The sequence below is a fragment of the Convolutriloba macropyga genome, chromosome 9 (assembly GCF_964194025.1).
Source record: "Convolutriloba macropyga chromosome 9, txConMacr16.3, whole genome shotgun sequence".
Classification (NCBI taxonomy): Eukaryota; Metazoa; Xenacoelomorpha; order Acoela; family Convolutidae; genus Convolutriloba; species Convolutriloba macropyga.
The window spans coordinates 49675809-49700480 of NC_134476.1; the positions used below are offsets into that span (position 1 = coordinate 49675809).

The 24672-nt window shown below is 36.9% G+C and overlaps 1 protein-coding gene across 6 annotated transcripts in view; it reads left to right on the top strand.

Annotated features, from left to right (window-relative positions):
- LOC142345819 (uncharacterized) overlaps positions 1 to 24672 on the top strand; it is a 127187-nt gene that overhangs the window by 19262 nt on the left and 83253 nt on the right. For 4 of the 6 annotated variants that reach the window (XM_075398212.1, XM_075398213.1, XM_075398216.1 and 1 more), the window contains 13 exons: positions 489 to 3261; positions 6324 to 6445; positions 6825 to 6896; positions 7013 to 7144; positions 12008 to 12229; positions 13174 to 13231; positions 14612 to 14717; positions 15088 to 15105; positions 15687 to 15918; positions 17403 to 17504; positions 17782 to 17954; positions 18318 to 18574; positions 19488 to 19689. In XM_075398212.1, coding sequence (XP_075254327.1) covers positions 489 to 3261; positions 6324 to 6445; positions 6825 to 6896; positions 7013 to 7144; positions 12008 to 12229; positions 13174 to 13231; positions 14612 to 14717; positions 15088 to 15105; positions 15687 to 15918; positions 17403 to 17504; positions 17782 to 17954; positions 18318 to 18574; positions 19488 to 19689 — 4469 coding nt within the window. The remainder of the gene's footprint in view (positions 1 to 488; positions 3262 to 6323; positions 6446 to 6824; positions 6897 to 7012; positions 7145 to 12007; positions 12230 to 13173; positions 13232 to 14611; positions 14718 to 15087; positions 15106 to 15686; positions 15919 to 17402; positions 17505 to 17781; positions 17955 to 18317; positions 18575 to 19487; positions 19690 to 24672) is intronic. The other 2 variants (XM_075398214.1, XM_075398215.1) reach the window with 2 other exon arrangements.

Below are 24672 nucleotides of genomic sequence, written 5' to 3' on the forward strand. Positions count from 1 at the left end.
GTTATCAACAAAGTTCAATCTATTGACTTACTTTGTTGACTTTTTGACTAATTGATTAACCTTGTTGAAACAGACAATTATTGATTCAAATTTGGTCACAAAACGCATTTTTTAAATCTGTTTTGTCTCAAAATAAGGGCAAAATCTATGCTCAGTAAAATTGATCATTACAATTAGGCACCTATTTTTTCAATTATTTTAGAGAGAGCCATTAACTCTATAACTGTATAATTGCTTCAAGGTTGATTTACGCCATTTCTGATGTTCTGATGCGCCATTTCAAAATAGCTTAAAATTAACATATGCTAGAGTCATAGTAAAAGTCCTTCCCAGTTGCTTGTAAGTTCTCACGTTATGTTTGTGCGTTAGAGAAGTTGGCCCTGTGAGCTTTGGCGTAAATTTTGCTTGAATGAATGTTTATATAACTAAAAAAACGTCTTAAGCTATTCGCTTTACTTATACTATTTATTATAGATGTTCTGTTTTAGGAAGAGGTGCGTGAGCTACAGAGCCAAATAGACGATGTGAATTTGAATTTGAAATGCAAAACAGTGGAATTAGAAAACTGTCTCAAAGACAAACAGAAGCTGGAAGCACAACTGGAAACGAGCGAAGCCAAATTGAGGGAAAATAACTATGAAAGGAAAAGGCTAACTGAAGAAGTGGCTGCGCTCCAGAAAAATTTGGAAGAAGTTGAGAAAAAATCGTCGGAGCAGAAATATAGTATAAACTCCCTTTTGAAGGAAAACTCGAAAGCGGCTATGGAAAAGGAGGACTTAAAGGAACAAATACAAGATCTGAAGAATGATTTAGATCGGTCGGCTAGAAGCTTGAACGATGCTGAGACTAAAAATAGACAACTTGAGCGTGAAAAGGGTTCACAGGGCGAGAATCTGGATAAAATTAAGAAAGAGATTGCTAATTTGCAAACGAAATTGAAACGTTTGGAGTCGGAAAATCAAGCTAAGGATTTGCTCTTGACCGATTCGGAGCAAAAAGTAAAAGATTTGAAAGCCAAATTGGTCGACGAAGAGGATAATATGGAAGAGCTAAAAGCTGAAATTGATAAGCTAAAAAGTCTGGAAAATGAAAAGGAAAAGTTGGAAACCAAAGTTTACTTCCTGGAAAAGGATTTGAATTTGAAGGAAGATCAAATCTCTGATCGCGATAAGACCATAGATGATCTTCAATCAACAACAGAATCACTCGGCCGAAATTTGACAAATTTAGAAACAGAAAACAGCTGTGTGAAACTTGATTTGGAAAAAAATAATGACCTAATTTCTGATTTGAAGTCGAAACTAGCCGAGTCGCAAAATCAGATGGATGAGATTGAAACTGAGTTAAAATCGAAAGAGAAACTTCTTAACCAAGCAAGTAAAGATTTGGCTAATAAAGAGCATTTAGTTAACTCGACCATAACTGAATCTGCGCTTTTAAAAACTCAAATAGATTCGTTCAAGTCTCAACTGTTGAGTGCTAACAGACGCATTGAGGAATTAGAAGCTGCCAAGTACGAGTTAGAACAGTTAGTTTTGGACAAAGAAAAAGAGATGCAACTTGTAAAACAGAAAAGCCAGGAAGATTCGGACAGTGTTGACCGAAGGCTAAATGAAAACAACCGTGAGCTGGAATTTGCTTATGACAAAATCACGCAGCTGGAAAAGGCTGACAAGGATAAAATTTCCAAAATTGAGAAACTGAAGTTTGACATGCAGGAAAAAGAAAACGAAAAGAGAATGTTGAAATCTGATTTGGAAGATGAACGCAACAAAAATGATAATTTAGAAAAAGAGATTGAAAGTTTGACCTCTAATAACTCTGTAAAAAGTGAATTAATTGATAATTTGGAACAAGAAAAGCAGCAAATTGATCGTGATTTGACTGTTAAGTGCGCGGCTCTTTCGAACGAAATTGATGCGCTGAAAACTGCTAATGAGAAAGTAGAACGTGCTCGGCTGAAAGCTGAAAGTGACCTAGAAAATAAAGACGACGAACTTTGTAACTTGCTGCAGAGAATTTCCAAGCAAGATGAAAAAATAGATAATTTGCAAAATGTGAAAGCTGATTTTGACAGTGAGAAAAAACGATTGAACACGAAAATCAGAGAATTAGAAAGTGATAAATTGAAACTGAACAACCACATTAATGAGCTTGAATCTGATCTTGAACAAGCAAAAGTAATGTTAGATAATTTGAAAAAGATTGAAAAATCTGCACAAAGTGCTGATGATTATGACGGGACTAAACGACCCGTTTTCAAACGTGAACGAACTTTGTACCCAGACGTAAGTGATCCACCCGTTCTAGAAAGTTCCTCTCTTTTTGAGAACTACCATTCAACTAGCGATGAATTGAAAAAGTTATTAGTCGAATCGAACACGGAGCTTGACGCTTCAAAGCAAAAGGTCAATGACCTGGAAGAAGAATTGGCGCAACTAAAAGAGCAAATTCTGCGAAGTGAGCAAATTTTTGATGATATGCAAGAAAAACTTGATTTTGAAAAGAATCGTTACAACGATCTTAAAGCTTCAGTAGCGCAAAATGAAAAACCTAGCAAGAAAACCAGCTCAGTTACCTTTGAAGAGTGCTGCCAAACTGATGATGATCAAGCGATGATCAACGATTACTCGCAGCTTTATCGACAATTGTCGCAGTTAGCAACTGTTTCAAATTCCGGCGATGGTCAAAATGGTACTGAAGCTTCTCTGGCGGATATTTTGGCCCTGGTTGAGAAAATTACTCAGAAATTGCAGCGGTACAAGACAGATAATAAAGCCAAAGACAAGCAAGTTAAAGAACTAAGACTGAAAATTGAAGATCTTGTTAGAGCAAATGACTCTTCGTGCAATCAAAGTGAAACAGCTTCGAGTATTTCTGGGTTTGATGTTCACATCAACGCTAATGAATTTGACGGAGTTGAAGCAGATGGAGCCTGGCCACTGTTTGGGCGATCTGAGAGCAATATCGCCAGAAAAGATTCAAATGCACGTGACCAGACTGGAAAACGTGAAAAGTTAGAGAAACGTGACTCGAAATCGAAGACTGAAGATGCTGACGTGGAAGATTTGAAACAAAAACTGAAAGAGGTCAAAGAGGAGTTGCGTATGAAAAATGATGAATTAACGAATGTTAAGATGGAATATGAGCAGTTCAAAATTGCTTCTACTCAAAAAAGAGCTGACCTGTCCGAGACAGTTGCTCAGCTCAAATTCACAGTTAGGAATCTACAAAACCAAATTGAAGACATGCAGAGTCAAGGTGAGCACTAATCAGGGAATTAAAATTTTCTGTCACAGATGTATGTAAAGTAAAAAATATTTTCAGGAGCGTAATTCTATTCACACTCAGTTTTAAGTGAATTTACCTTTTTGTAATGATGACCCCCCAATTTCGATGATATTTTTTGACGGCTGAAGGTGCGGCAGAAACAGCCCTGAAGTGTGCATGTGATGCATAGTTTAAAAAACCCAAATGATTTGTTTTCGTTAGTTTAGACAAATTGCAAGTTTCAAGTTGTACCCGGAGGTTGCAAAATGTATATACGAAACTTTATTCCTTAATATTTAATATATGGGAAGACGATAACTTGAGTAGGTCTACTGTCATTGGGCTACTCCTCCTTTTTCACTCGTAGCAGAGTACCTTAGGTGGTTTACAAATGTTATCGCAGTAGGAGGTAGCAAATGTTTGTTCTTGTTCTGGTCAGTGATTTGTCTGACCGCTTTTAAAGCATTAAATAATTGCTCCGACACAAAGTTTGTAGCAATAATTTTAATACTGCTGGGCTTTTTGTTATGCAATTTTTCATATGGCTGATTTTTTGTCTGAACGTTTTTGTATCTGAACCTTTTTGTCTGACCGACAAATTTTGTGGATTTTTTGTCTTAAGAAACGAGGCCTCTGAGGAAGGTTCTCTATGGCCCTTGATAGTCTCTAAGTATGTGATTCACCGAAACTAAGCTTAAGCAGCAACTACTGAAGCCAACGCTTTGCTGGTCGTTTGAGACCAATTCGTTCGACGCTAGTCGATTATACCTAATTTTTATGTAGTTAACCTCTGGCATCAGTTAAATAAATTTAAGCGGATATAGTTGATGGAAAGAGAAAAAAAAACGCTAATTTAAATCAAGTGTTACGACTCATTAATTGCTCTCGAACGAAGTTTGAAGCAACCATGTAAATGTGTCTACCTTTTTTGCAAAACTTTTGCTCGACCGTTTTTTCTAGAACATTCTTTCGATTTCATTTTCGAGCGACGATTTCGCGCTTTTTGATTTTTGAGTGATTTGAATTGCACGCAGAATTTAAGTCAGGTGCTTAAATAAAACCATTTGTGAGCGAAGACCGTATATAGCCCGTGTAGTCTATGCACCTTCTAAATTGTGCCTCGCCAGTTTTTCAAGGGCAATTCGTCCGAGGTTAGTCGATTTATGTGTATTTCCCCGAAAACGGTTAACAAGGTAAAATTACAAAGTACAATATTGTTTTTTAATCTTCGATGGAGGTAGTTGAGCGAAACTAGGATTTGACCTTTCTTCACACTTCGATATCTCTAGAGCAGCTTTTGCAGTTGCTCTTGAATTGTTTCAACTGAATTATGTGAGAGTTAATACTTCGGGGTATTGGAACTACTTTGTTCAGACTAACAAACGAACGAAAGTTTGTATGATGTATTTGGCTGAATTTCAAAAAACTTTGTGTCATTTATTTTGACCACCGAAGACTGAATTAACAAAACGAATTAGAGATGATCGAACGGAAATATGAAATAATTCGAGACTAGCTGTCGGTGCTCTTTTCTGGCAATATATTCATCTTTTGTAAATGCAAATGAAAATTCGGAAGTTATTTTTTATAGTTTATTGGTTGTAATTTTTCATGGATGTTTTGACTTTTTGAGACACTATTATAACGCTTGACTATGCTTCATATTTGCATAATCTTGATGGTTCTCAAGGAATCTCAATTCTGAATGGCAGTTTTTCTCTTTGTGGTTTACTGCAGATGTCTTTGGTGTTTTGCTGCCTACTTCTTTGGTCTTTGTAATTTTGCTGCAGATGGACGTCTTGGTGATCAGCGGCAAACTGCTACTACTCTGCATCTAAGTTTTTGTGTGTAACATTGTTTGCTACTGTCCTCTCTATAGGTTTTTATGTCAATCGTGTGATAAGTTGTCCGGCAGTTGATCGGAAAACAAGGATGTTTTGCATACAGAATCTCAATTTTGTCTTTGGTCTTCTTGACTGTTGAAAAGGCATGGCTTTTCAACAGCCTATTTCGGGGTGATTCTATTTTCAATCTGCTGTTTGTTGTCTATGCTGTCTAGGTCGGATCACTGAAGCTGCAGAGGATGCAGAACTGTATAGTTCTCAATAACTACTATCCCAACCCCCCATCCCCTCCACCGAGCCCGAGGTATCCCTAGGCTTAAGCTAGCTACAACCAGAGCCGGCCCCTCCTGTAGTTCCAGTGCAATTCGTCCAACTTAGTTTTGTCAGCTGTGTGAAGAAGCATACTTAGCGACCATTTTCTTTCATTTCGTCCATTTTTATTGCTCTCAAGTTTTTCGGCAATTATTGTCAAAGTGTTAAGCAATTGTTGAAGTTCTATTGGTCTTTTTCATACAATTTTTTTTATCATCGGTGTTTTTGTGATAAATTCCGATTAAATCCCAAAGGAGTCAATGTAATTGTGCTGTTATCTTAAGTCTTTGCAAGTCGCTAAGAGTGCGGTTTACCTAAATTGCTGGAGAGCAATTTGTTTGGAGGTTTGAACCCACAAATTTTATCTCCCCTCACTCTGAGAACAAACTCTCTCGGCTTAAACTATCTACTGCTATGGGCTATGCCTAACTATTCGTTTGAGAGCTACTCGTGTGTTGCTAAGAGGTTATTTGTTGGCTTCAGATATGGATTGGTTCGCAACGTCAGGTTGTGTTATCACCCTTTTGATCTTTTTTATCTCCTGGATCTCTGACTCTGAACTTGATATATGTTTCCGTTATATGTTTTCTCTCAGTTTAAAAAAGTTTTTTTTTGTAAAAAAAATTTCGACATGAAGTCCAAACCAGGGCAGCATGCGTAAATGGAAGTCAAGTGAAGTGCAGTTATATGTATGTAAGCAAGTATTTTTTTATTGAATGCATTAAACAAAATGCAAAATAAACTGCAGAAAAAACATTTAATAGAGTCAAATTTTGTTTACATTGTCTACAGGTGCAAGCATTTTTCTCAGTTGTTCTCAAATTGCTCTTGATGGGTATACAATTTTACTACACCCGTCTTATTGGCTGTATAAATGTTTTGCATAATGTTTTCCAGCAAATGAAGGTTCACAAAGTGGCGTTGGCGATGATGAAGTTGAGAAGGAGAGCATTGAGAGTCAATGGGAGAAGAGTGAAGAGAGAATGAAACTGAAACAGTCTGTCGAAGACTATAAAAAGGTTACTGCTACATCTCCTCTCTCCGTATTGGTTAGGGTACTGTTTTCATTTTCCACCGAAGAACTCACGGAATGCCACCAGTTTATAGAAAAAAAGCAACCGAAACGTCAGGGTTTTGAAAAGCGTGCTAGCGAAAAGGTTCGATTTGAAGAAAGTGAAAACTGCTACTCTTGAGTGCGGTGAATCTTAATAGTGGTATATCTTAACCTCTAATGTTATTTGAAGCCCATTATTGAACTCATTAGTTCCATTTAGGCTCCCCTCCCTCCTCTTCGCCCGACTGAAGCAGGTTGCAATTGATTAGAGCTCCCACTAGTCGTTCGAGAGCAATTCCTCCGACGTTTAGTCGGTTATGTTTTTATAGATTAATCTGTTTCAGCTGATTGAGGGCCTTGAGAAGATGGTGAAAAAGAACGAAACCGACTCGAAGAAAAAGGACGCTGTCATTAAGGTAACAATGGTTTTTTAAAGATAATTCACTAATTAATTGTTTTAAATCAGAGTTGGCAATTTATCAATGCAATCTATATTTTCATCTGCTCCTCAAACCAGGACTGTATTTTTTAGTCGTTGGAGGAGGGATGTAAGGATATGGAGACTACCTTCACCTCAACTGTGAATTCTCTGCAGGATCTGCTTGAGACTAAAGACAAAGCTGTCCAGGGATTGTGTGATCAATTGAGCAAGATCAAACAAGAGGTTAGCATGACACAAGGGTTATGGACAATAAGAGGTGGTCAGAAAGTGCTCACTTGTTTTCTTTTTAATAGCCGCCCTCATCTTCTCAGCCGGCTAATATAGCGCTCCTAATTTTTTTTACAATTCAAAGAATTTGAATTGTATTGGCGCGCTGTCTTTTTTTAAGACCTGTTCACACATTTTCATGATTTTTGAAGACAAATTGGAGTAGCCACGCCGAAACAGGAAGTGGAGCGAAAAAGCGAGTGCTTTTGCGGCGTGCAAATTTAGCTCTAATTTTAAACTAGAGTGAGAAAACAGTGTTTGAACAAAAATTTGCTTTCTTGTTAGTAGTTTTTTGTTCACATGCGGCAATTTGACTTTGAATTTTACTGTTTTTTCAAATTTTTGGATTGGATGGTTTTCACAATCCATTCATAGTCCCTTCTAGGTCTAGTTTTCTGTTTAGTCAATGAAACTTCTTTGAATCGTACGTCAGGACTTGTCCTGCTATAATTTTTTTTACTTCGTCGAACAAAAAAATGTTTCGCTTTACCACATTTTGCGGCTTTTTCAACATTTTGTGTGAAATCTTTTTTGACTTCTCTAGGCTAGTTTCTCTTCTCTCATTCTGCTAAAAGTGATTTTGATCATCAAGTGCTCAGCAAAGCAGTTCAAAATGAACAGAGTCAGTTTAAAAATTGAAGTCAGAAATAGAAACGGGATAAACCCATAAAGCCCAATTTTAGATGCCCTCTATTTGAAAGTTGTTCCTATAAGTCTTAGTTACCATCTCTAATGCTAATTGGTATTGATAGTAGCCCCTGTAGCCTCTCTCTAAGAAACAGAAGTATGTTCAACTACGAAATGCCATCAAAATAAATCGGTCTTAAAAATGTTTTTGTACAAAGATCTTTTTTTTCCTTATCTTCTATTCTTTCAAACCCAATCATGCTTTTTGGATTCAAGGGCGGCTTTTTTCCGTTAATCTGCCGGTTATGTTGAATAGCTGCCGTCAGCCTCTCAACGGCTATTATTTAGGCGCTCTCCTTTTTTACAATCCAAAGAATTTGAATTGTATTGGTGCTGTCTTTTTACGACTCGAAGAAGAGTATTGGTGGAGCGTCTTTTTATTGGCCACTGTCAGCCTCTTAAGAGATATTATTTAAGTGCGCTCCTTTTTACAATTCAATGAATTTGAATTGTATTGGGGCGCTGTCTTTTTTTAAGATCTTCACACAATTTCATGATTTTTGAAGTGAAATTGGAGTCGCGATTTTGGTCACGCCGAAACAGGAAGTGGAGCGAAAAAACGAGTGGTTTTGCGGCGTGATTTTCTTCGCTCTCATTTTAAATTAAAATGAGAAAACGTTTTTGAACAAAAATTCGCTTTCTCGCTAGTGGTTTTTTGTTCACCTACAGCAATTTCACTTTAATTTTTTACTGTTTTTTCGATTTTTTTATCGGATTTTTTCCAATCATTCATACTTCATTTTAGGCCTAGTTTTTGAAACAAATTTATCTTTCTCGCCAGTGGTTTTTTGTTCCCATGCGGTATTTTGACTTTAAATTACAGTTTTTTTAAATTGTTTTACCAATTCACTCATAGTCCGTTCTATGTCTAAATTTGGAGTTCCAATTTTTTTCAGTCAAAGGTGTTTCGCTTAATTATGTTAACTGGGAATAGTGCGTTTAAAAGTTTTGATGGGTTGTTCCGTGTTTAAAATCAATTCTTCTAGCACTTTTAGTGCCTATCATTTTCATTAGTATTAACTTTGAATTGTATGTTGAAGAAAATGGAGTAAATTTGACCAAATTTTTGCCAGTCTTTGTCTGATTTTTAAGTTGTTTGCCTATTTCGCCCAATTTTATGGTTCGCGCTGTCGTTTTTCTTGATCTATTTTTTTCTAAAATGAATTTTTCAGGTATTTTTACACTGAAGATAAGTTACTCTTGAAAGTTACACTTTTCACTGAAAAAAATTGTAGAAATTTTTTTAGGTTTTTTATCTTCATTTTGTTTTTCTTTGAGATTTTTTCTGCAACGTAATAATCGGATGACTGATCCTAAAGAAACTTTAATTAAAAGCTCTCCAAATTTTGTTTTGGAGGTTGTATTTTACCGTTTTAGAGTTTTGTGCTCATTTTTATAGAATTTTTTTCTGTGTTGCTGTGGTTTCAAAATGTTTAGTGTAATCAAGCGGGAGATGCATCAGGTGGGTAAAGATTGTCTGTTTTCTACTTTGAGTCGTTTTCGGAACTCTTTTGGCTTTATTTTATCGATAATTTTTTGGAGAGCTTTTAAAATGGATGTAAAAGTCAATGCCGCACGTGAAAACTAAGCCTTTAGGTCGAACGGTTGAACAAACTGGAGAGAAGATAGTGATTCTCTGTTCTTTTCGCTCGTTCTCGATAGATAGAGAGCAAAGTAGTTGTGAAGAAATTAGTTTTTACTTTACTTTTTACGGGTAAATTGGTTTACCTAAACCCTAATAACAAATAACTTTAGATTGAAGAGCCTTTGGTCATCTCAATTATAAATTAGAGTTTTATGCAATCTTGTGCTATTTTTGTGACTCCGCAGTTTCAGCTATGTTTTATTTTCATTTTTTTGTGACTTGGGTTAATTTTTTTTGGTTGAAATTAGTTTTCTTGTGGCTTTTCATAGCCTTATTATTTCGTTATTATCATTTGAAGATTTTTTTTAGTTGAAAATAGGCGTTTTAAAATTTTTTTTTAAGTTTTCAGTTTTTGATGTTTTGTCTAGTTCTTCCGTTTTTTCTGCTTTTAAGATTACTTTTGATATGTTCAATTGTGTAATTTGAGGACTTGGTTGGGTTCTTGTTACTAACTGAAATTCTTGTTACTAACTGAAATCAGTTAGGTTTGATAACACATCTTTTCGGTGAAAATAAATCGATCAACTCTTGCACTACTTCTTGCTCGTTTTAAGTTTTTCACAGAGCATGTGGTAGCTCAATGAAGCAATAGTGACTGTTTCCAAAAGTGTGTTGAGAACAGTTTTCGAGACTTCGCAATTTTCAGAAGACATTATAGAACAATTTAACAGGTTTTTTTTTGGATTTTGTCCTTTAATTATTTTCTTTTTGTCGGTTTTTCTCCTTTTTTCGAGATAAATCGTTGGTTATAGTTCCGTGTCTTTTGTTGAACACAACAAAATCTTATCTCCAAATCTATTATATACATTTTTTTCCAATAAAGTCCAAAAAAATGCTTTTCCAACCAAGTTTTCGAGAAAATATTTTCATAATTTGCTTTTTCCCTGATATTTTGTTTCCTCCTTTTCTCGTTTCAATGGTATAACGAATGTTATAGTTTCATCAGTTATTGGTTGGCAAGGGTGTAATTTAAGTTTTTTTCGAGTCGATTCCGGAATCTTCCGCTATGTCTTTTTTGTAAGATGTTTTCACACCTTTTACCATGATATCGAGCTTTCAATACGGGATAAACATGTGAAACTCATCAATTTTCATTAGAGGCTTGATACCTCTTGTTAACCTTTCCCGTTAATCCGCTAAAGTAAATCTTTGCAAAAAAAAACTTGTGCTTATTGATTATTCATTGCTCTCAAATAAAGTTTGTAGCTATTATATTAGTTCTACTGATCTGATTAGTTCTGTTATATTATATTATATCTGCATTTTTTATTCCGTAGGTTTTTCGTCTGATAGTTTTTTCGTCTCACCATTTGACTTTTTCCCCTCAAAAACGGCACAAAGAGGTTGAATCTGGAGGGCTTCATTTTGCTGAGCACCCTAACAGTCTAAATATGCTGTTCACCGGCACTATTGAGAAGATAGTGTGAAGAGCGGTTCTTTTAGTTTGATTGTTTGGTTCCAATTAAGAGTAGCTTTTCAGTTTTTGATACCTGTTTTATAAACAAGAAGTTTAAACTATGACCGGATATATTCTGCTTGCCCCCCCCCCCCCCCAGCTTAGTGAGCATAAATTTTTTATGACCCCCAGGCGTACATGCTATTTCCTTACATAGTAACCTGCTATATAACAGCATATAATTTGTAACTGGGGGTCATAAAAAACACTGGGGGCCGAAACAGAATAGATCCCTATGACCTCTCAGATCATAGCTTTCAGCTTTGTTTTGTAGAATATCTTGATCAATAGAGTTACAACAAGACAACAAGCGAATATCTTGATCAACAAGAAAATCGAACGCTTTCTAAATCCAGTAAAAAGCTGAAATTATTAGAAAAGGATAGTTAGGTCCTTATTTTCTCAGTCATCTCAAATAAAGAAAACCAATCTGGAAAACCAAACTGCTTAGCGAAAAAGTTGACGAGATTCAATGTTAACAGTATATTCGGTTGAGGAAAGACGATTCAGAATTTTAACTATTGTTTAGTAAAGTGATTTCTCTGTAGTTGTTTTCTTCCGGCTTGGAACCGTCTTTAGATATGTAAAAACGTTTCCCCTTGCTAATTATTGTAGAAAAACTCCCTTCTGGATTGAAAATTATCCAAGTAAACCAAATAATATATAGTAATTTCCACGGAGTGTTTAGTTATGATTTTTTTAATGTTATCATCACCTGAAAAGTATTTTGTCAAAAGTTACCGGATTATCAAGAACTTCCCATTTGGTTGTTTGGTACAAAATCCGAATTTTTTAGAAGGGAAGTCAGAACTGCAAGTTTTGGGAAGATGTTTACTTACGTAATGTCCAATAGAGGTAAAGTGTTGATTGGAGTAATTGGTGTAGTCCAGCGCATTGGGTTCAATTTCCTCCAAATAGCAGAAGATTAAAATTGATATTGAAAAACCATTTCCTTCAGGCTACCTATTTTTCGTTAAATCTATCAATATTTGGTTTTACCACGGCAGAACTATTCTTTTAACTTGCTTAGAATGCTTCTTTGAAGCGTCGTCTTGGCAGAGCTCCAAAAAGATCAGCACCAGGTGATAAAGAAGAAGCCGGTAGCTGTTCTGACTCAGTGGGAGGTGACAGTGTCTCTGAGAGAGATAACGACGAGAATGTCGCAGCAACCAATACGAGTGCTACCTCTGAGTCTGAGGCTGAGAGGGAGAGGCAGTTGAAACACGTGAACACCATGCTGAAAGCTAGTCAGGTAGGGCTGAAAAATATTACATGAAAGGGTTTTTCGGGCACTTACTAGTGGCAATGATTAAATATTGAATTAGGTTTTCGACAAAGGATAAGCGTTCTTATGAGGGGTCTTTTCATTGAAGATGAAAGATAGTAACTTTGCCATTTAAGATCACATTATCTCCTTTGATTGATCTCATTAATTTGTTAGGAATGAGCACAACCAGTTCAATTGTACATTGCTCGATGAGTCACATAAAAGCCTTTCTGCACCAACCAACTGAAATAGACAGGAGGCATTTTATATAAGTAGAATTACTGAGTAATTGAATTTTGATGAAGAATGTTTACTTTGTAGTTCCTTATTATTCAACTTATTATTATCTATCTGCGCTTTAAAGAGTCAGGAACACAGAAAAGGATGCTTCCCTAATTTTCCCATTAGATTATGAAGCACGTGGCCATAAACCACGTAGGTTTATCAGCTACCATAAAACACTTTGAGCACAATAGACAAAAGAGCCGCTCGTCACCACCAAAAACAGCACAACAAAGAGCTGCTGGCGTGAAATCATTCCCCAATTCATTCCTCCCGTTTCGCTCTTTAGTCACGCTCAGTCTGCGCTAAGAGGCTTTCATTTGTGGAAAAAGACTGGAATTGCTCTGCAACTGGCCTGTTTTTGTTGTAATAATCTAATTGAGGTTATTAAACGCACGCCAACAACTAAACGTAAGTCCTGCAGAGCTGGGTGGCTGATATTTAAATTTTTAAGTTGGAATCTGAATCATTTATTGCCTTGGCGAATATGCTGCAACTCATTGTGGGGTCTTTTGCTTTTTCGAAAACTTCTGGCAGTTTTATAATTATTATCGATGGAATTTGCCAAAAGTTCTCGCTTTTCTATTTGATCATATCAAAAATTTTGTCTCGCCTGCCAAGTATCGAAATTGTCTTGTATGTTTTAGGAGGAGCTGGAAGTGAAAATGAGGGAAATGCAGGCAGAACACGAGGCCAGGTGCAGAGGTCAGTACTAACGGAGTCATGCTTAGCATGGGGCAAGAAACGTTTTTATATTGAAGGGTCGTCGACAGTTGTGAACAGCAATGAAGATTTTAAACAGTTTAAACTCAAATGATCTATTATCGTTCTAAGGAGTGTACCTACATGGCAAACTCACAGAGCATCAACTGAATTAAACGACAGAATTTTGTTATTAATAGCCGCCCTCATCTTCTCAGCCGGCTATTATAGCGCTCCTATTTTTTTTACAATTCAATGAATTTGAATTGTATTGGGGCGCTGTCTTTTTTTTAAGATCTGTTCACACATTTCCATGATTTTTGAAGTCAAATTGGAGTAGTGATTTTGGTCACGCCGAAACAGGAAATAGAGCGAAAAAGTGAGTGGTTTTGCGGCGTGAACTTTTTTCGCTCTAATTTTAAAGTAGAGTGAGAAAACGGTGTTTGAACAAAAATTCGGTTTCTCGGTAGTGGTTTTTTTGTTCACATGCGGCAATTTCACTCTGATTTTTACTGTTTTTTCGATTTTTTGGATCGGATTTTTTTCTAGATGGTTTTCCCAATCCATTCACAGCTCATTCTAGGCCTAGTTTTTTGTTTGAATTAAATTTTTATTTCTCGCTAGTGGTTTTTTTTGTTCACATGCGGCATTTTGACATTGATCTTCTATTTTTTTTTATTTTTTTGATCTGATTTTTTAAAAATAGTTTTCTCAATTCACTCATAGTCCATTCTAGGTCTAGTTTTTAATTAAGTCAATGAAAATTCTTTGAATTGTACGTCAGGACTTGTCCTGCTATGTTTTTTTACTTCGTCAAATAAAAAAATGTTTCGCTTTACCTCATTTTGCCGCTTTTTCAACATTTTGCGTGATATCTTTTTGACTTCTCTAGGCTAGTTTCTCTCTTCTCTCATTCTGCTAAAAGTGATTTTGAACATCAGTTGCTCAGCAAAGCAATTCAAAGTTAACAGAGTCAGTATAAAAAATTGAAGTCAGAAGTAGAAACGGGATAAACCCATAAAGCCCAATTTTAGATGCCCGCTATTTGAACGTCGTTCCTATAAGTCTTAGTTACCATCTATAATGCTTATTGGTATTGGTAGTAGCCCCTGTAGCCTCTCTCTAAGAAACAGAAGTACGTTATGTTCAACTACGAAATGCCATCAAAATTAATCGAACTTAAAAATTGTTTTTGTGCAAAAATCTTTTTTTTCAATATCTTCTATTCTTTCAATCCCAATCGTGCTTATTGGAATCAACGGCGGCTATTTTCCGGCAATCTGCCGGGTATGTTTATTATCTAATCGTTTTCAAACTTGAGCAGTTATGTGGTGTCTCATTCATGATTAGAACCCTGAGTTCAGTTGTTTTTGTGTTGTGTAGATCTGTTTGACAAGTTGGTGGATGCTGAGCAGAGTGTAGAGAATCTGTCGACTGTCCTCTCCACCAGGCAGAAGGAACTCAACCAACTCACCTCTGAAAACACCAGGTACCTCTTGTACCTCTTTCAAGCACAAGCACAAATGTCAAATCTTTTCCACTTACATTTTTGTGAGATAGTTGCTCAACGTAACTCAATACCTGGTTTTCTAACTTAATCATAGCTGTCAGCCATTGGTTCAAGTTACCAGTGTTTTAATTGGTAGAAGGCAGATAGTTAATTTATCAACGATTCTGTGCCTCAAAGCCTCCCATCTATCATTTAATCGTAATGACACATCCTCCTAAGAAATGGTGTGCTAAATTTAAAGACGTGAAGTTTTAAAAAATTGTTACTATACAAGGACTCTGTATGTTTGCTTATCATTGAGAGATGTGAAGCTGAACTTGAGTTTAATTATGTAATGAATGCTTATCAGGAGACGATTTGGCAATAGGTAAAGTTACTTGTAGCCCATTACATGTGATTTAATTACAATCATATAACTTCCAATCTTCTATGTGGGGTAAACTGGTTGCTCTCATATTGGTGGCATTTTCCCTCAAGTTTATTACCCGGACTATGTTCTAGGCTATGGTTTCTTTCCCGAAAACCAATCAGCTCAGTTAGCCAAAATTGCAAACTGAATTACTTTGATGCAGGATTACAATTGTATTAATGCCACTTGACATCATCTGACAGGCTTAATCGTCTATTGAAATCTTAAAAACATTGCTTTGTTAGCTGAACAGTGAATTTTTGCTCCCGGCTCTAAAATTTTGTCAAAATGTACCTGGCTGTCGTCATTAAGATACCAATGAACAGCAGAAACAAGTTGCATCCTAAATAAAGGAGGAAATTAAATATTTCGCCTAATGCGATAATAAGGGCTCCTATTTGCGGGAGTTCATTTAAAATTGGAGATTTTCGCTCTGATGTACTCGTATTGTCTGTCCTCAAATAACTCTTCCGCGATGTAACTCTTGTCAACATATAAGCTTATAATTAATCAGAAGTTGTTGAGGATTGACTATTTAGGTACAAAGAACGTGTGAAAGCATTAGAAGAGCAGATGAAGTCAACTAGCAGTGCAATAGATAATGTCCTTCATCAGCAACAGCAAACATCGCCTCGCTTGGCAGAGGAGGAAGTTGAAGATAATGATCATGCAAGCAGACTTAATAAGCATCGTAATGTTCAAATGCAGAACATCAATGTGTCAGCAAGAGTGGAGCTGGATGTGGATAGTTCCAGTCAGGCTGACTCTGAGGTACTTTAGATGAAGAATAATTGCTCTCCAACAAAATCTGTAACAATTTAATTAGTTCTGTGGTCTCTCATGTGATTTTCGCTTGATCGATTTTTCGTCTCACCCATTTGACTTCTTGCCCTCAAAAACGGGATAAACAGGTAGCGCCAGGAGGGCATTATGTGGATGAGCAGCTCTCTTAGAGAGTTACTAGTCTTAAAGTATGCGGTTCACCAAAACTATTTTGCTGAGAAAATTTTAATTTGTGAGCCCATTGGAGTGAGAAAACGGTATTTGAACAATTTCTTGGTTCTTGAGCGTTAATTTTTGTTCACATGTGGCATTTGAATTTTTCTTCTGTTTTTGTCGAGTTTTTCGTCGGAATTTTTTGGCAAATGGTCGTTTGCAAGTCAATTCTGGGTCTACTTTTTTGGTTTGAACACTTGTCCTGCTAGGTTTTGTTTCGCCGTCTGACGCTTTTTTCGGTTTACATTTGTTCACACAACAAAGCTGATGAAGACAAATTTGTGAATTCTTCCTGTCACTAACGACATTCGCGCACATGACGTCATTTCTCCAGTGAAACTTTTTAGGTTATTTGTGTGATTAGATTTTGATCATGCGTGACTTACCTCACTCAATACAATGACCTTTTCACTTTGAAACTTAAGTTTAATTTGAATTAGTTTTAGGTCACCGGAACTTGTGTAATAAAAGTCGCTAACAAAAAGGCTTATGTGAATTGGTTTCTATTTTAACAAGCTTTATTAATAGCCGCCCTCATCTGCTCAGCCGGCTATTATAGCGCTCCTGTTTTTTTTACTTCGTCAAACTTTTTTTCGCTTTACCTATTTTGCCGCTTTTTCGACATTTTGCGTGAAAACTTTTTGACTTCTCTAGGCTAGTTTCACTCTTCTGTCATTCTGCTCAAAGTCCTTTTAAACAGCAGCTGCTCTGCAAAGCAATTCAAAATGTAGAGAGGCAGTATAAAAAAATCAAAGTAAGAAATAGAAAGGGGATAAACCCATAAAGCCTATTAGATGCCTGGTACTTGAACTTTGTTCTCAAGTTTTAGTTACTATCTATAACGCTTATTGGTATTGATACTAGACCCTGTAGCCTCTCACTGAGAGAAAGGAGTATGTTCAATTACAAAATGACATCAAAATGAATCGCTCTTAAAAATGTTTTTATACAAAAATCAATTTGTTGATATTTTGTTTTCTTTCAATCCCAATAGAGTTATGGGAATCAATGGCGGCTATTTTCCGGCAATCTGCCGGGTAGGTTTAATTTATCGCTGAATGTTTTGGTGCAAAGCTTTCTGATAGGCGGCAATAACTTTTTTCAACTTACCGCTCTCTGTTTCTATCTCTATTATACAACACGCAAGTCTATTTCGAAGCTATGCCGGCAATAACTATATTAAAAGCTATGTTGATAACTGTTGAATTTGAGTGAGCAGTTCTGGGGTGTTCATTGTTATATATTTCTGGTAATTTCAGTGTCGAGATGTGGATACGCAGACTAACAGAAGGAAAAAAGAAGCTCGTGGCGATGGGTACGAAGATGATGAGCCAATTATTAGACAACTAGAAAGTTACAGGGTGAATATAGAAAATATCTTCTTTGTTAATTGAGTTAGATTATGTTGACCGAAATCAATATAAGAGTTGAACCGCGTGTTTTAGTTTTTGATTAAGGATAAACTTAAATTTTGCTCGAAATATATGGTCAGGGAAGAAAAAGCAAAACTTATCGCTGATAACATGAATTAAGGGACATTTTTGTAGATCTGTAAGTACTCTTTCAAAACTTCCTTCGTAAGTTTTTCTCATAGCTCCCCCTAGTGGCATTAGTTTGATGTTTGTTATGTGTCTTCAGCTGCAGCTGTTGGCGGCGGAGAGTGACTACAAACTGTTGAATGAGAAGTTCATAGCTATGAAGAGTGTACTCTCTCTACAGGCTGAAAAGATCAGAGTGCAGCGCCAGCTCCTCAAGGCAACTGTCAATTCACACACTGGTTCATCTCCTGCTGGTGGAGATGAAGGACTGAGGTTTGTTGTTATCCCGTATTCTGTTCAACCGTCTTCTGAGAATTTAAGCAACCGCACTGTTTACATTGTCCTGGGTGAAAATGCCAAACAGTCAAGGTTATCAGATTGACCTCTGATCAAACCCAAAACAGTCAGATTGACCTCTGATCACACCGTCGCAGACAAATGAAGTCTTATCGAACTTTGTCTGGACTATTATTGTTCGACTTTAAAGCACTATGATGCTACTCATACCCTGTAATTGGTCTAGGAATGATCCTTTGTGCGCTCAAGTTGGGTACGGTCACAGTTCATTTCGGTCTGGAACTGGAACTAGGTAATTTTAACTATGTAAACTAGTTGAAAAGCAATTTTCTGTTTCAGATCTTTGAAAAACAAGAAGAGTTCTAATATGCCACACCGTTTGGATTCGTTTGAACTGAGCAACGATGCAGATATTGCTGACATTCCCGGAAACGCTAAAGGTCACTCGAAGCAAAAGAAGACAACAGTCGCTCCTAGAGCTAGTGTATCCCCTCCTAGAAGAGGCGCTGGTACCATCAGCGGTGTTGGCAAGGGCAGAGACAAAGTAGCTGCATCTGGAAGTAGTGTGAACCCGTTGGCAAAGTCAAATACATCAGGTAATTCCGATACCTAATCAATGCTATTAAAAGATCCTGAAAATACTCTGCTGATGACAAATTGAATCAACCTGTTTGTAACTGGCTCTCAAATAAAGTTCTCAAGTAAATTCCAATTGCTCTCAAATAAAGTTTGTAGCAATTATATTAGTGCTTCGGTCTTTTTTAGCGATTTTTTTCTGACCGTTTTGACTTTTTGTCCCCAAAAATGGGATAAACAGGTAAAACCCGGGAATTAAGAGATCTTTGAGCCTTATGGCTCACTAGTCCTTAAGTGTAAGATTCACCGAACTAGTTTGACGCATAAATTCATTATATGAAGGGTGGTTCGTAGAGTTTGATCCCTCCCCTCACTCAGCCCCTCCCCGCACATCCTATCCCTGCTCCACCCCTCCCTCCCCCCGCGCCCCTCCACACGCACACAAACACACCTTCTGATTCCACCGTAACCCCAAACACTCGCTCCAACCGGCGCTCATCACTGCCCTCCTCCATAGCGCCACCCCACGCCTCTCTGTGACTCCTCCCCAGCCGCGCTCACCCCACGCCCCTTCAATTAAGCTAAAGCTAGTCTCCTTAGGCCGTAGATAGCTACTGACAAAGCCAACCGCTCGTCAGTGGTTTGAGAGCAATTCACCTGAACTGTTATGTTTAATAGTTGAAACCTGCAGAATTGAGACTGTTCGTTTGTTAAAGAGAATAGTAGCCAAAAATTTTTATTGTCTTCAGTTTTGACACTGATAAACGTTAAAAAAATACGTTGCAAAGAAATTGAAAAATTATAGATGTTCTTTTACGAATGTTTAGCGTTTGATTAAATCCCTTGGAAGGTTGGCAACTGTGTAAAGTGTTTTATCTAAGTTGTTCTGTTTGGGCGGGTGTAGTGTGGAAACATATGATCTCTATGATTTAGAACATGACACCAGCCGTCACAGTTTATCACGTGAAGGGACGAAACACGATCTGATGCAGCCTCAAATGTCATCGACAACAGCAGCAGGTACTAGTGCAGGAGGACGTGCAGGTGCGACTGGGCTCCAGAGCAGAAGCACATCTATGCTGGAACTAAGGAGTGGTTCTAAGCGAAGAGGCGGGAAAGACAGACATCCAAAGAAGTAAGTTGTTTCTTTTAAATTGAGACCTAACTTTTCTGGCATGTGCTAGATTTTAGTATATAATTGTTCGGCTAGATAGATGCGAGAAAGACTAATAGATAGTGGATCATTAGTTTTTCGGGATGTTTTCTGCTCGTCCCCAAAGGCTGTTCCCATGAAACGTTCATACCAAATAAATTTTTAGCGCTAATAAGTGCAAAACAATCTGTACTCGTATTTTCTTGGGTTTCACCGAGAAAATTACTTGCGTTGCCTTTGTTCTGCTTTTAAAGTAACTGTTTTTACCTAAATTACAGCACTGCCACTATAAAAAAACTGTTTAGCTACTGTTAAAAGAAATGAAAGCAGGTTAAGGTGGGAAAATCCCAACTTGAAATATTTTGAATTAGATGTCTCATGTTTTGGTGACCTGCTTATTGTGCTTCTTAGCAAATAATATACTGCTGTTGTCGCATAACTTGTCATTAAAATAACTAGCTCTCGCCATCGATGCCCCTTCGATACTTACTGGCCCATTTAAATGGCTTAATTATAAGTTTGCAATAACTTCTCGAGCTCAGCAACAAAGTTTCTATGTGCTTCATTTATCAATATTTTCAGCGTGATTTTTTTATACAATTTAGTTGATAGATTTATTAATAGCTGTGAGTAGCGTCTTTTTTGTTTGATAATTTTATTGAAGTGTATTCGAAACAGGAACTGGTGCCGGCTCGTAACAACAAAATTGTTTATTCAAAAATTTTTGTAATAAAATCAAAGAGGGGAGCGAAGAGAAAGAGGTTTTCTGTTCATATCGCTTTTTTGAAAAGTGGGTGCGAAAATATTTTCGCTCGGTGAGCCAAATTTTTTGTGCTCGTTGCATTTTCAAATCGGTTGTTTAATGAAGTTGCCTTCTACTTACCGAATTCGTCATATTTGGCTTCATAATAAGTTTTAAAGATGAATTGTGATTTAACTCTTATGGCTGTTAGTCGTTGTTTTGTGCTAAGATTGTTCATCTTAAACTGCTATGATTTTAACCCGTTTTAAGTTTTTTTTTGCTAATATGCAGATTTGTGTGCAAGTCAGATTTACTAGCACTTATATCTTTCTAATGTATTTTGGGCAGACTGATTCGCTTAGAGAGAGCAGAGAAGAGAGTGGTTTTTATTCATGTCGCATTTTTGAGAAAGAGTGAGAAATGTAGGTGTGAAAAAATTTTCGCTAAGCGAGCAAATTTTTTTGACCAAGTGATTTTCGAAGCAGTTTTTTAATCTAAACTGCAATTTTTTCAGTTGCAAATGTTGTTTGTTTCATTTATCCGAACAAATAATAGTGCGTTTGGAAGCATTTTTGATCATTTATGGTCATTTGGAGCAAATAATACTTTATTTTCGAGCTATTTTAACAGTTTTGCATTATTGGACCATTCTCTGGCAGTTTTTGTATTCGAATTTTGGACTTCTCAAGTTCCAATTGGCTGTGGCTACCTTTCAATTTAAGGGATATTGATTTTGAGTTGTTTTTGTTAAAGATATTTGAGTAATTTGAATCAAATTATGTCCAATTTTCGTCTGTTTTTTTTTGTTTTCCCGTCTTTCGAATTTTTTGCTTCCCGCTAGAGTTTTTATTGTTCATTCTTAAAAATAGCTGTTCTATAGGTGTTATTAATTGCTCTTGAATGAGATGCAATTATGGTAAACAGGTGTGTCTTTTTTATGCGACATTTTTGCTAGACCGTTTTTGCGCTTTTCTAGAATAATCTTTGACTACCCAAGTGACTTTTTCATGATTTTTGAGTGATTTCAGTTTCTCTCACTCCGTAATAAAGTTTGTTGTTCACACAAAACCGATAGTTAAGAGATACGATCACAAGGCCATGATAGCCGAGTGGTTAATGCCTCTGTCGAGGTGAAGGAATCGGACTCAGGAGGTCGGGGCTCGAACCCTATCTTTGTGTGATCTTGCACCCATAAAGAAAAATTTACACCACGCCTGTTATTCGAGAGTAATTTCTCCGACGTTAGTTGGTTTATGTTTCTTAAAAGGTAACAGTATTGGAAAAAAATACGACATTTCTAATTTTTTGACTCTGCATTTAACATATTTCTGCCAGATGTTGAATGTGTAAATGCTCGAGCTCAAAAGTAATTAAAGCTTTCTGTCAAAATAATTACTGTGAAGTCACATTTTACCTTTTGGTGGATAATTTTGTTTAATTATTTTGTAGAAAATAATATTTTTGAGTTTTTATTCACTTCTTTCCCTTTCCTCTGTTTTTTTCTTTAACAAATATCTTACTGGTCGTTCTGTTATTTGTTAGTTGTATCACGAATGGAAAGTAATTCTATCACAGGTTATTTGGCTGATAATCGCTTTGGAGGCGCAACTTGTAGAGAAATTTTCATCAAATGCTTTCAGTTTTTTTAGATAGTTTTCCATTTTTAATTTTTAAATAAAATGCCTTGATTTGTGCCAGAATTGTCCTGGTATGCGTTTTTTAATTCACTTTACCTTTCGATTGCGTTTTTTTTGTTATACAGAATCACGATGTTTGACTCCTGGCTTATCTCACTCTCTGTTTGAACTAAATGGATTTTCAAATCTTTCACTCATTGAATTACGTAATGTTGTGAATCTGAAGAGAGTCATTAGGTCATGAGGTCAAAGTGCATAAGATTACCTAAGTTCATTAGAGCGATTGCTGGGTGCCATTAGTATAAAGCTTAATAGTCCTGTCCTAGTTCTCTGTTTAAAAGCTGCATGTTGTATAATTTTGAAATCTAACTGAAACTGCTCACCAAGTTAGAGCTTATTTTAAAAATTAGAAGCGTGTCAGCCAATTTTTATCGCTTCCTGTAACTTTTTCAGTCCTTCTTTCCTTCTTCCTTTCTTCTCTCCTTTTTCAGTCTCGATGTGCGTAAAACGGGTCAACGGCGGCTTATTTCCGGCAATTTCGGGCACTTTATCTCTACACTTAATCTCTCACTCTGTCATCACTTAAATAAATTATTATAACTAGAAATGATGATGGAAAGAGCCTCTTGCTTTGATTTATCGTCTGACACTTTCTTTTTTTTACATTTTTTAAACCCGAAAACCTCACTGAGAATTTTGTCTTTCAACTGCTATGTATTTTTTTTTCGCTGCTTTTATTTGCGTGACATGCTGATTGGCAAATCAGTTCTTTTCTGGATTCTGTGATAAATTTTTGTCCCTAAGTGACACCTCACTCTATAAAGGACTTTTTTACGCTTAAATGAAGCTCAATGAAGGTTAATCGAAAACATTCAACGCTAATAAGGGCTTCTATATTGAAGGCTGTTAATAATTAGCGTTGGCGACCATATTAAAATTACCAATTTGAATTTTAAAGCATTTCGATTTTAAATATGTTCACAATTTCAACTCCATCAGTTTTGTAGCTGTAACTATCTATCTTCTATAGATCTTTTTTCGTCGCTGTTTCGACAATGAGCCGTTTTTGTTATCATAGAGACTTGAACTCATTTGAAACATTGACTTTTACATTCTGCATCTTCAAGAAAAAAACACTTCAATGTCAACATTTTTGATTACTCTCAAACAACGTTTTTAGCAATTATATTAGCCCTGTCGGTCTTTTTTATGCGATTTTTCGCTTGAACGATTTTTTGTCTGGCCCATTTGACTTTTCGTCCTCAAAAACGCGATAAGCAGGTAGCACCCAGCGGTCATTAATTGCTCTTAGAGCCTTTCAGCTCAAACTGTTTTGGAGACTTATGGTATGAAGGTCGGTCCTTAGAGGTTAAAAACCTCAACCCCCCCCCCCCAATTTTGTCCCCCCCAACGCCCTGTTACCCCCACTCTAATGTTGCCCCTCATCAGCATATTGGAGCGACCTCCCCCTCCCCTCCCGTGGCTGGCTACTGACGAACAACCGCTCGCTAAAAACACGCAAACATATACCAATTGTCACAATTTTTTTCAAGTTTTTTGAAATTTTTTGTGGTTTTTTTAGTTTAATCAGCCCTAGGTGTCACATAAACTTTTTTGGAGACTTTTACTTATGATGTGAAGGGCGGTTCTTAGAAGTTGACCCCCCACAACACCCTTCCCCCCACCAACACAGGCCCCCCCCCCCCCCCCCTCCCACATCAGCCCCCTCTCACTTCACCCCCAACCGTGCTCATCGTTCAGGCTGTAAGGGCCCCGTACAGCGAAACCCCCCCCCCCCCTGTTGCACCTACTCCACCCCCGTCTTGCCCAACCCCCCCCCCCCCTCCCTCCCTCCAGCTGCGCTCGTCAGGCCCCTTCAATCAAGCTAATGCTAGCCTCACAACCGTGGCCAGCTACTGACGAATTCAACCGCTCGCCGGTCGCTTGAGAGCGATTCGCCCGACGTTAGCCGGTTATGTTATTCTTTCTAATTGATGAGTCTAATTAATAGGAAGGTTAATTATGTCAGGGTAGTCAATTTTCTACTCCGAGTCGCCTCCGGAACTCTTCCGGCTATCTTTTTTTAAGATCTGTTCACACATTTTCATGAATTTTGAAGTCTAATTGCAGCGATGATTTGGTCTGGAATTGGAGCAAAAAAGCGAGTGGTTTTGCGGTGTGAACTTTTTTATTCTAATTTTTAAGTAGAGTAAGAAAACAGTGTGTAAACAAAAATTCGCTTTCTCTCTAGTCGTTTTTTGTTCTTATGCTGAATTTTTGGTTGCATTTTAACTCTTTTTTTAAAATTTTTTGATAGAATTTCTTTGAAAATGGTTTTACCAATCCAATGATAGTGCATTATTCTAGGTCGAGTTTTTTGTTTATTCAATGAAACGTAGTGGACGTATATCTTTTACCACCCCCCCCCCCCAGTCGTACGTGCTATTGTTTTACTTAGTAGCGTGCTATATGTGTTGTCTGTTATGTTCCTTCTAACCTAGAACCCTATTTTGTAATTTGGTTTTGATACACATAATTATGGAGAGAAAGAAACATAATTTTAAAATCTTGCTTTCGATCTGCTTT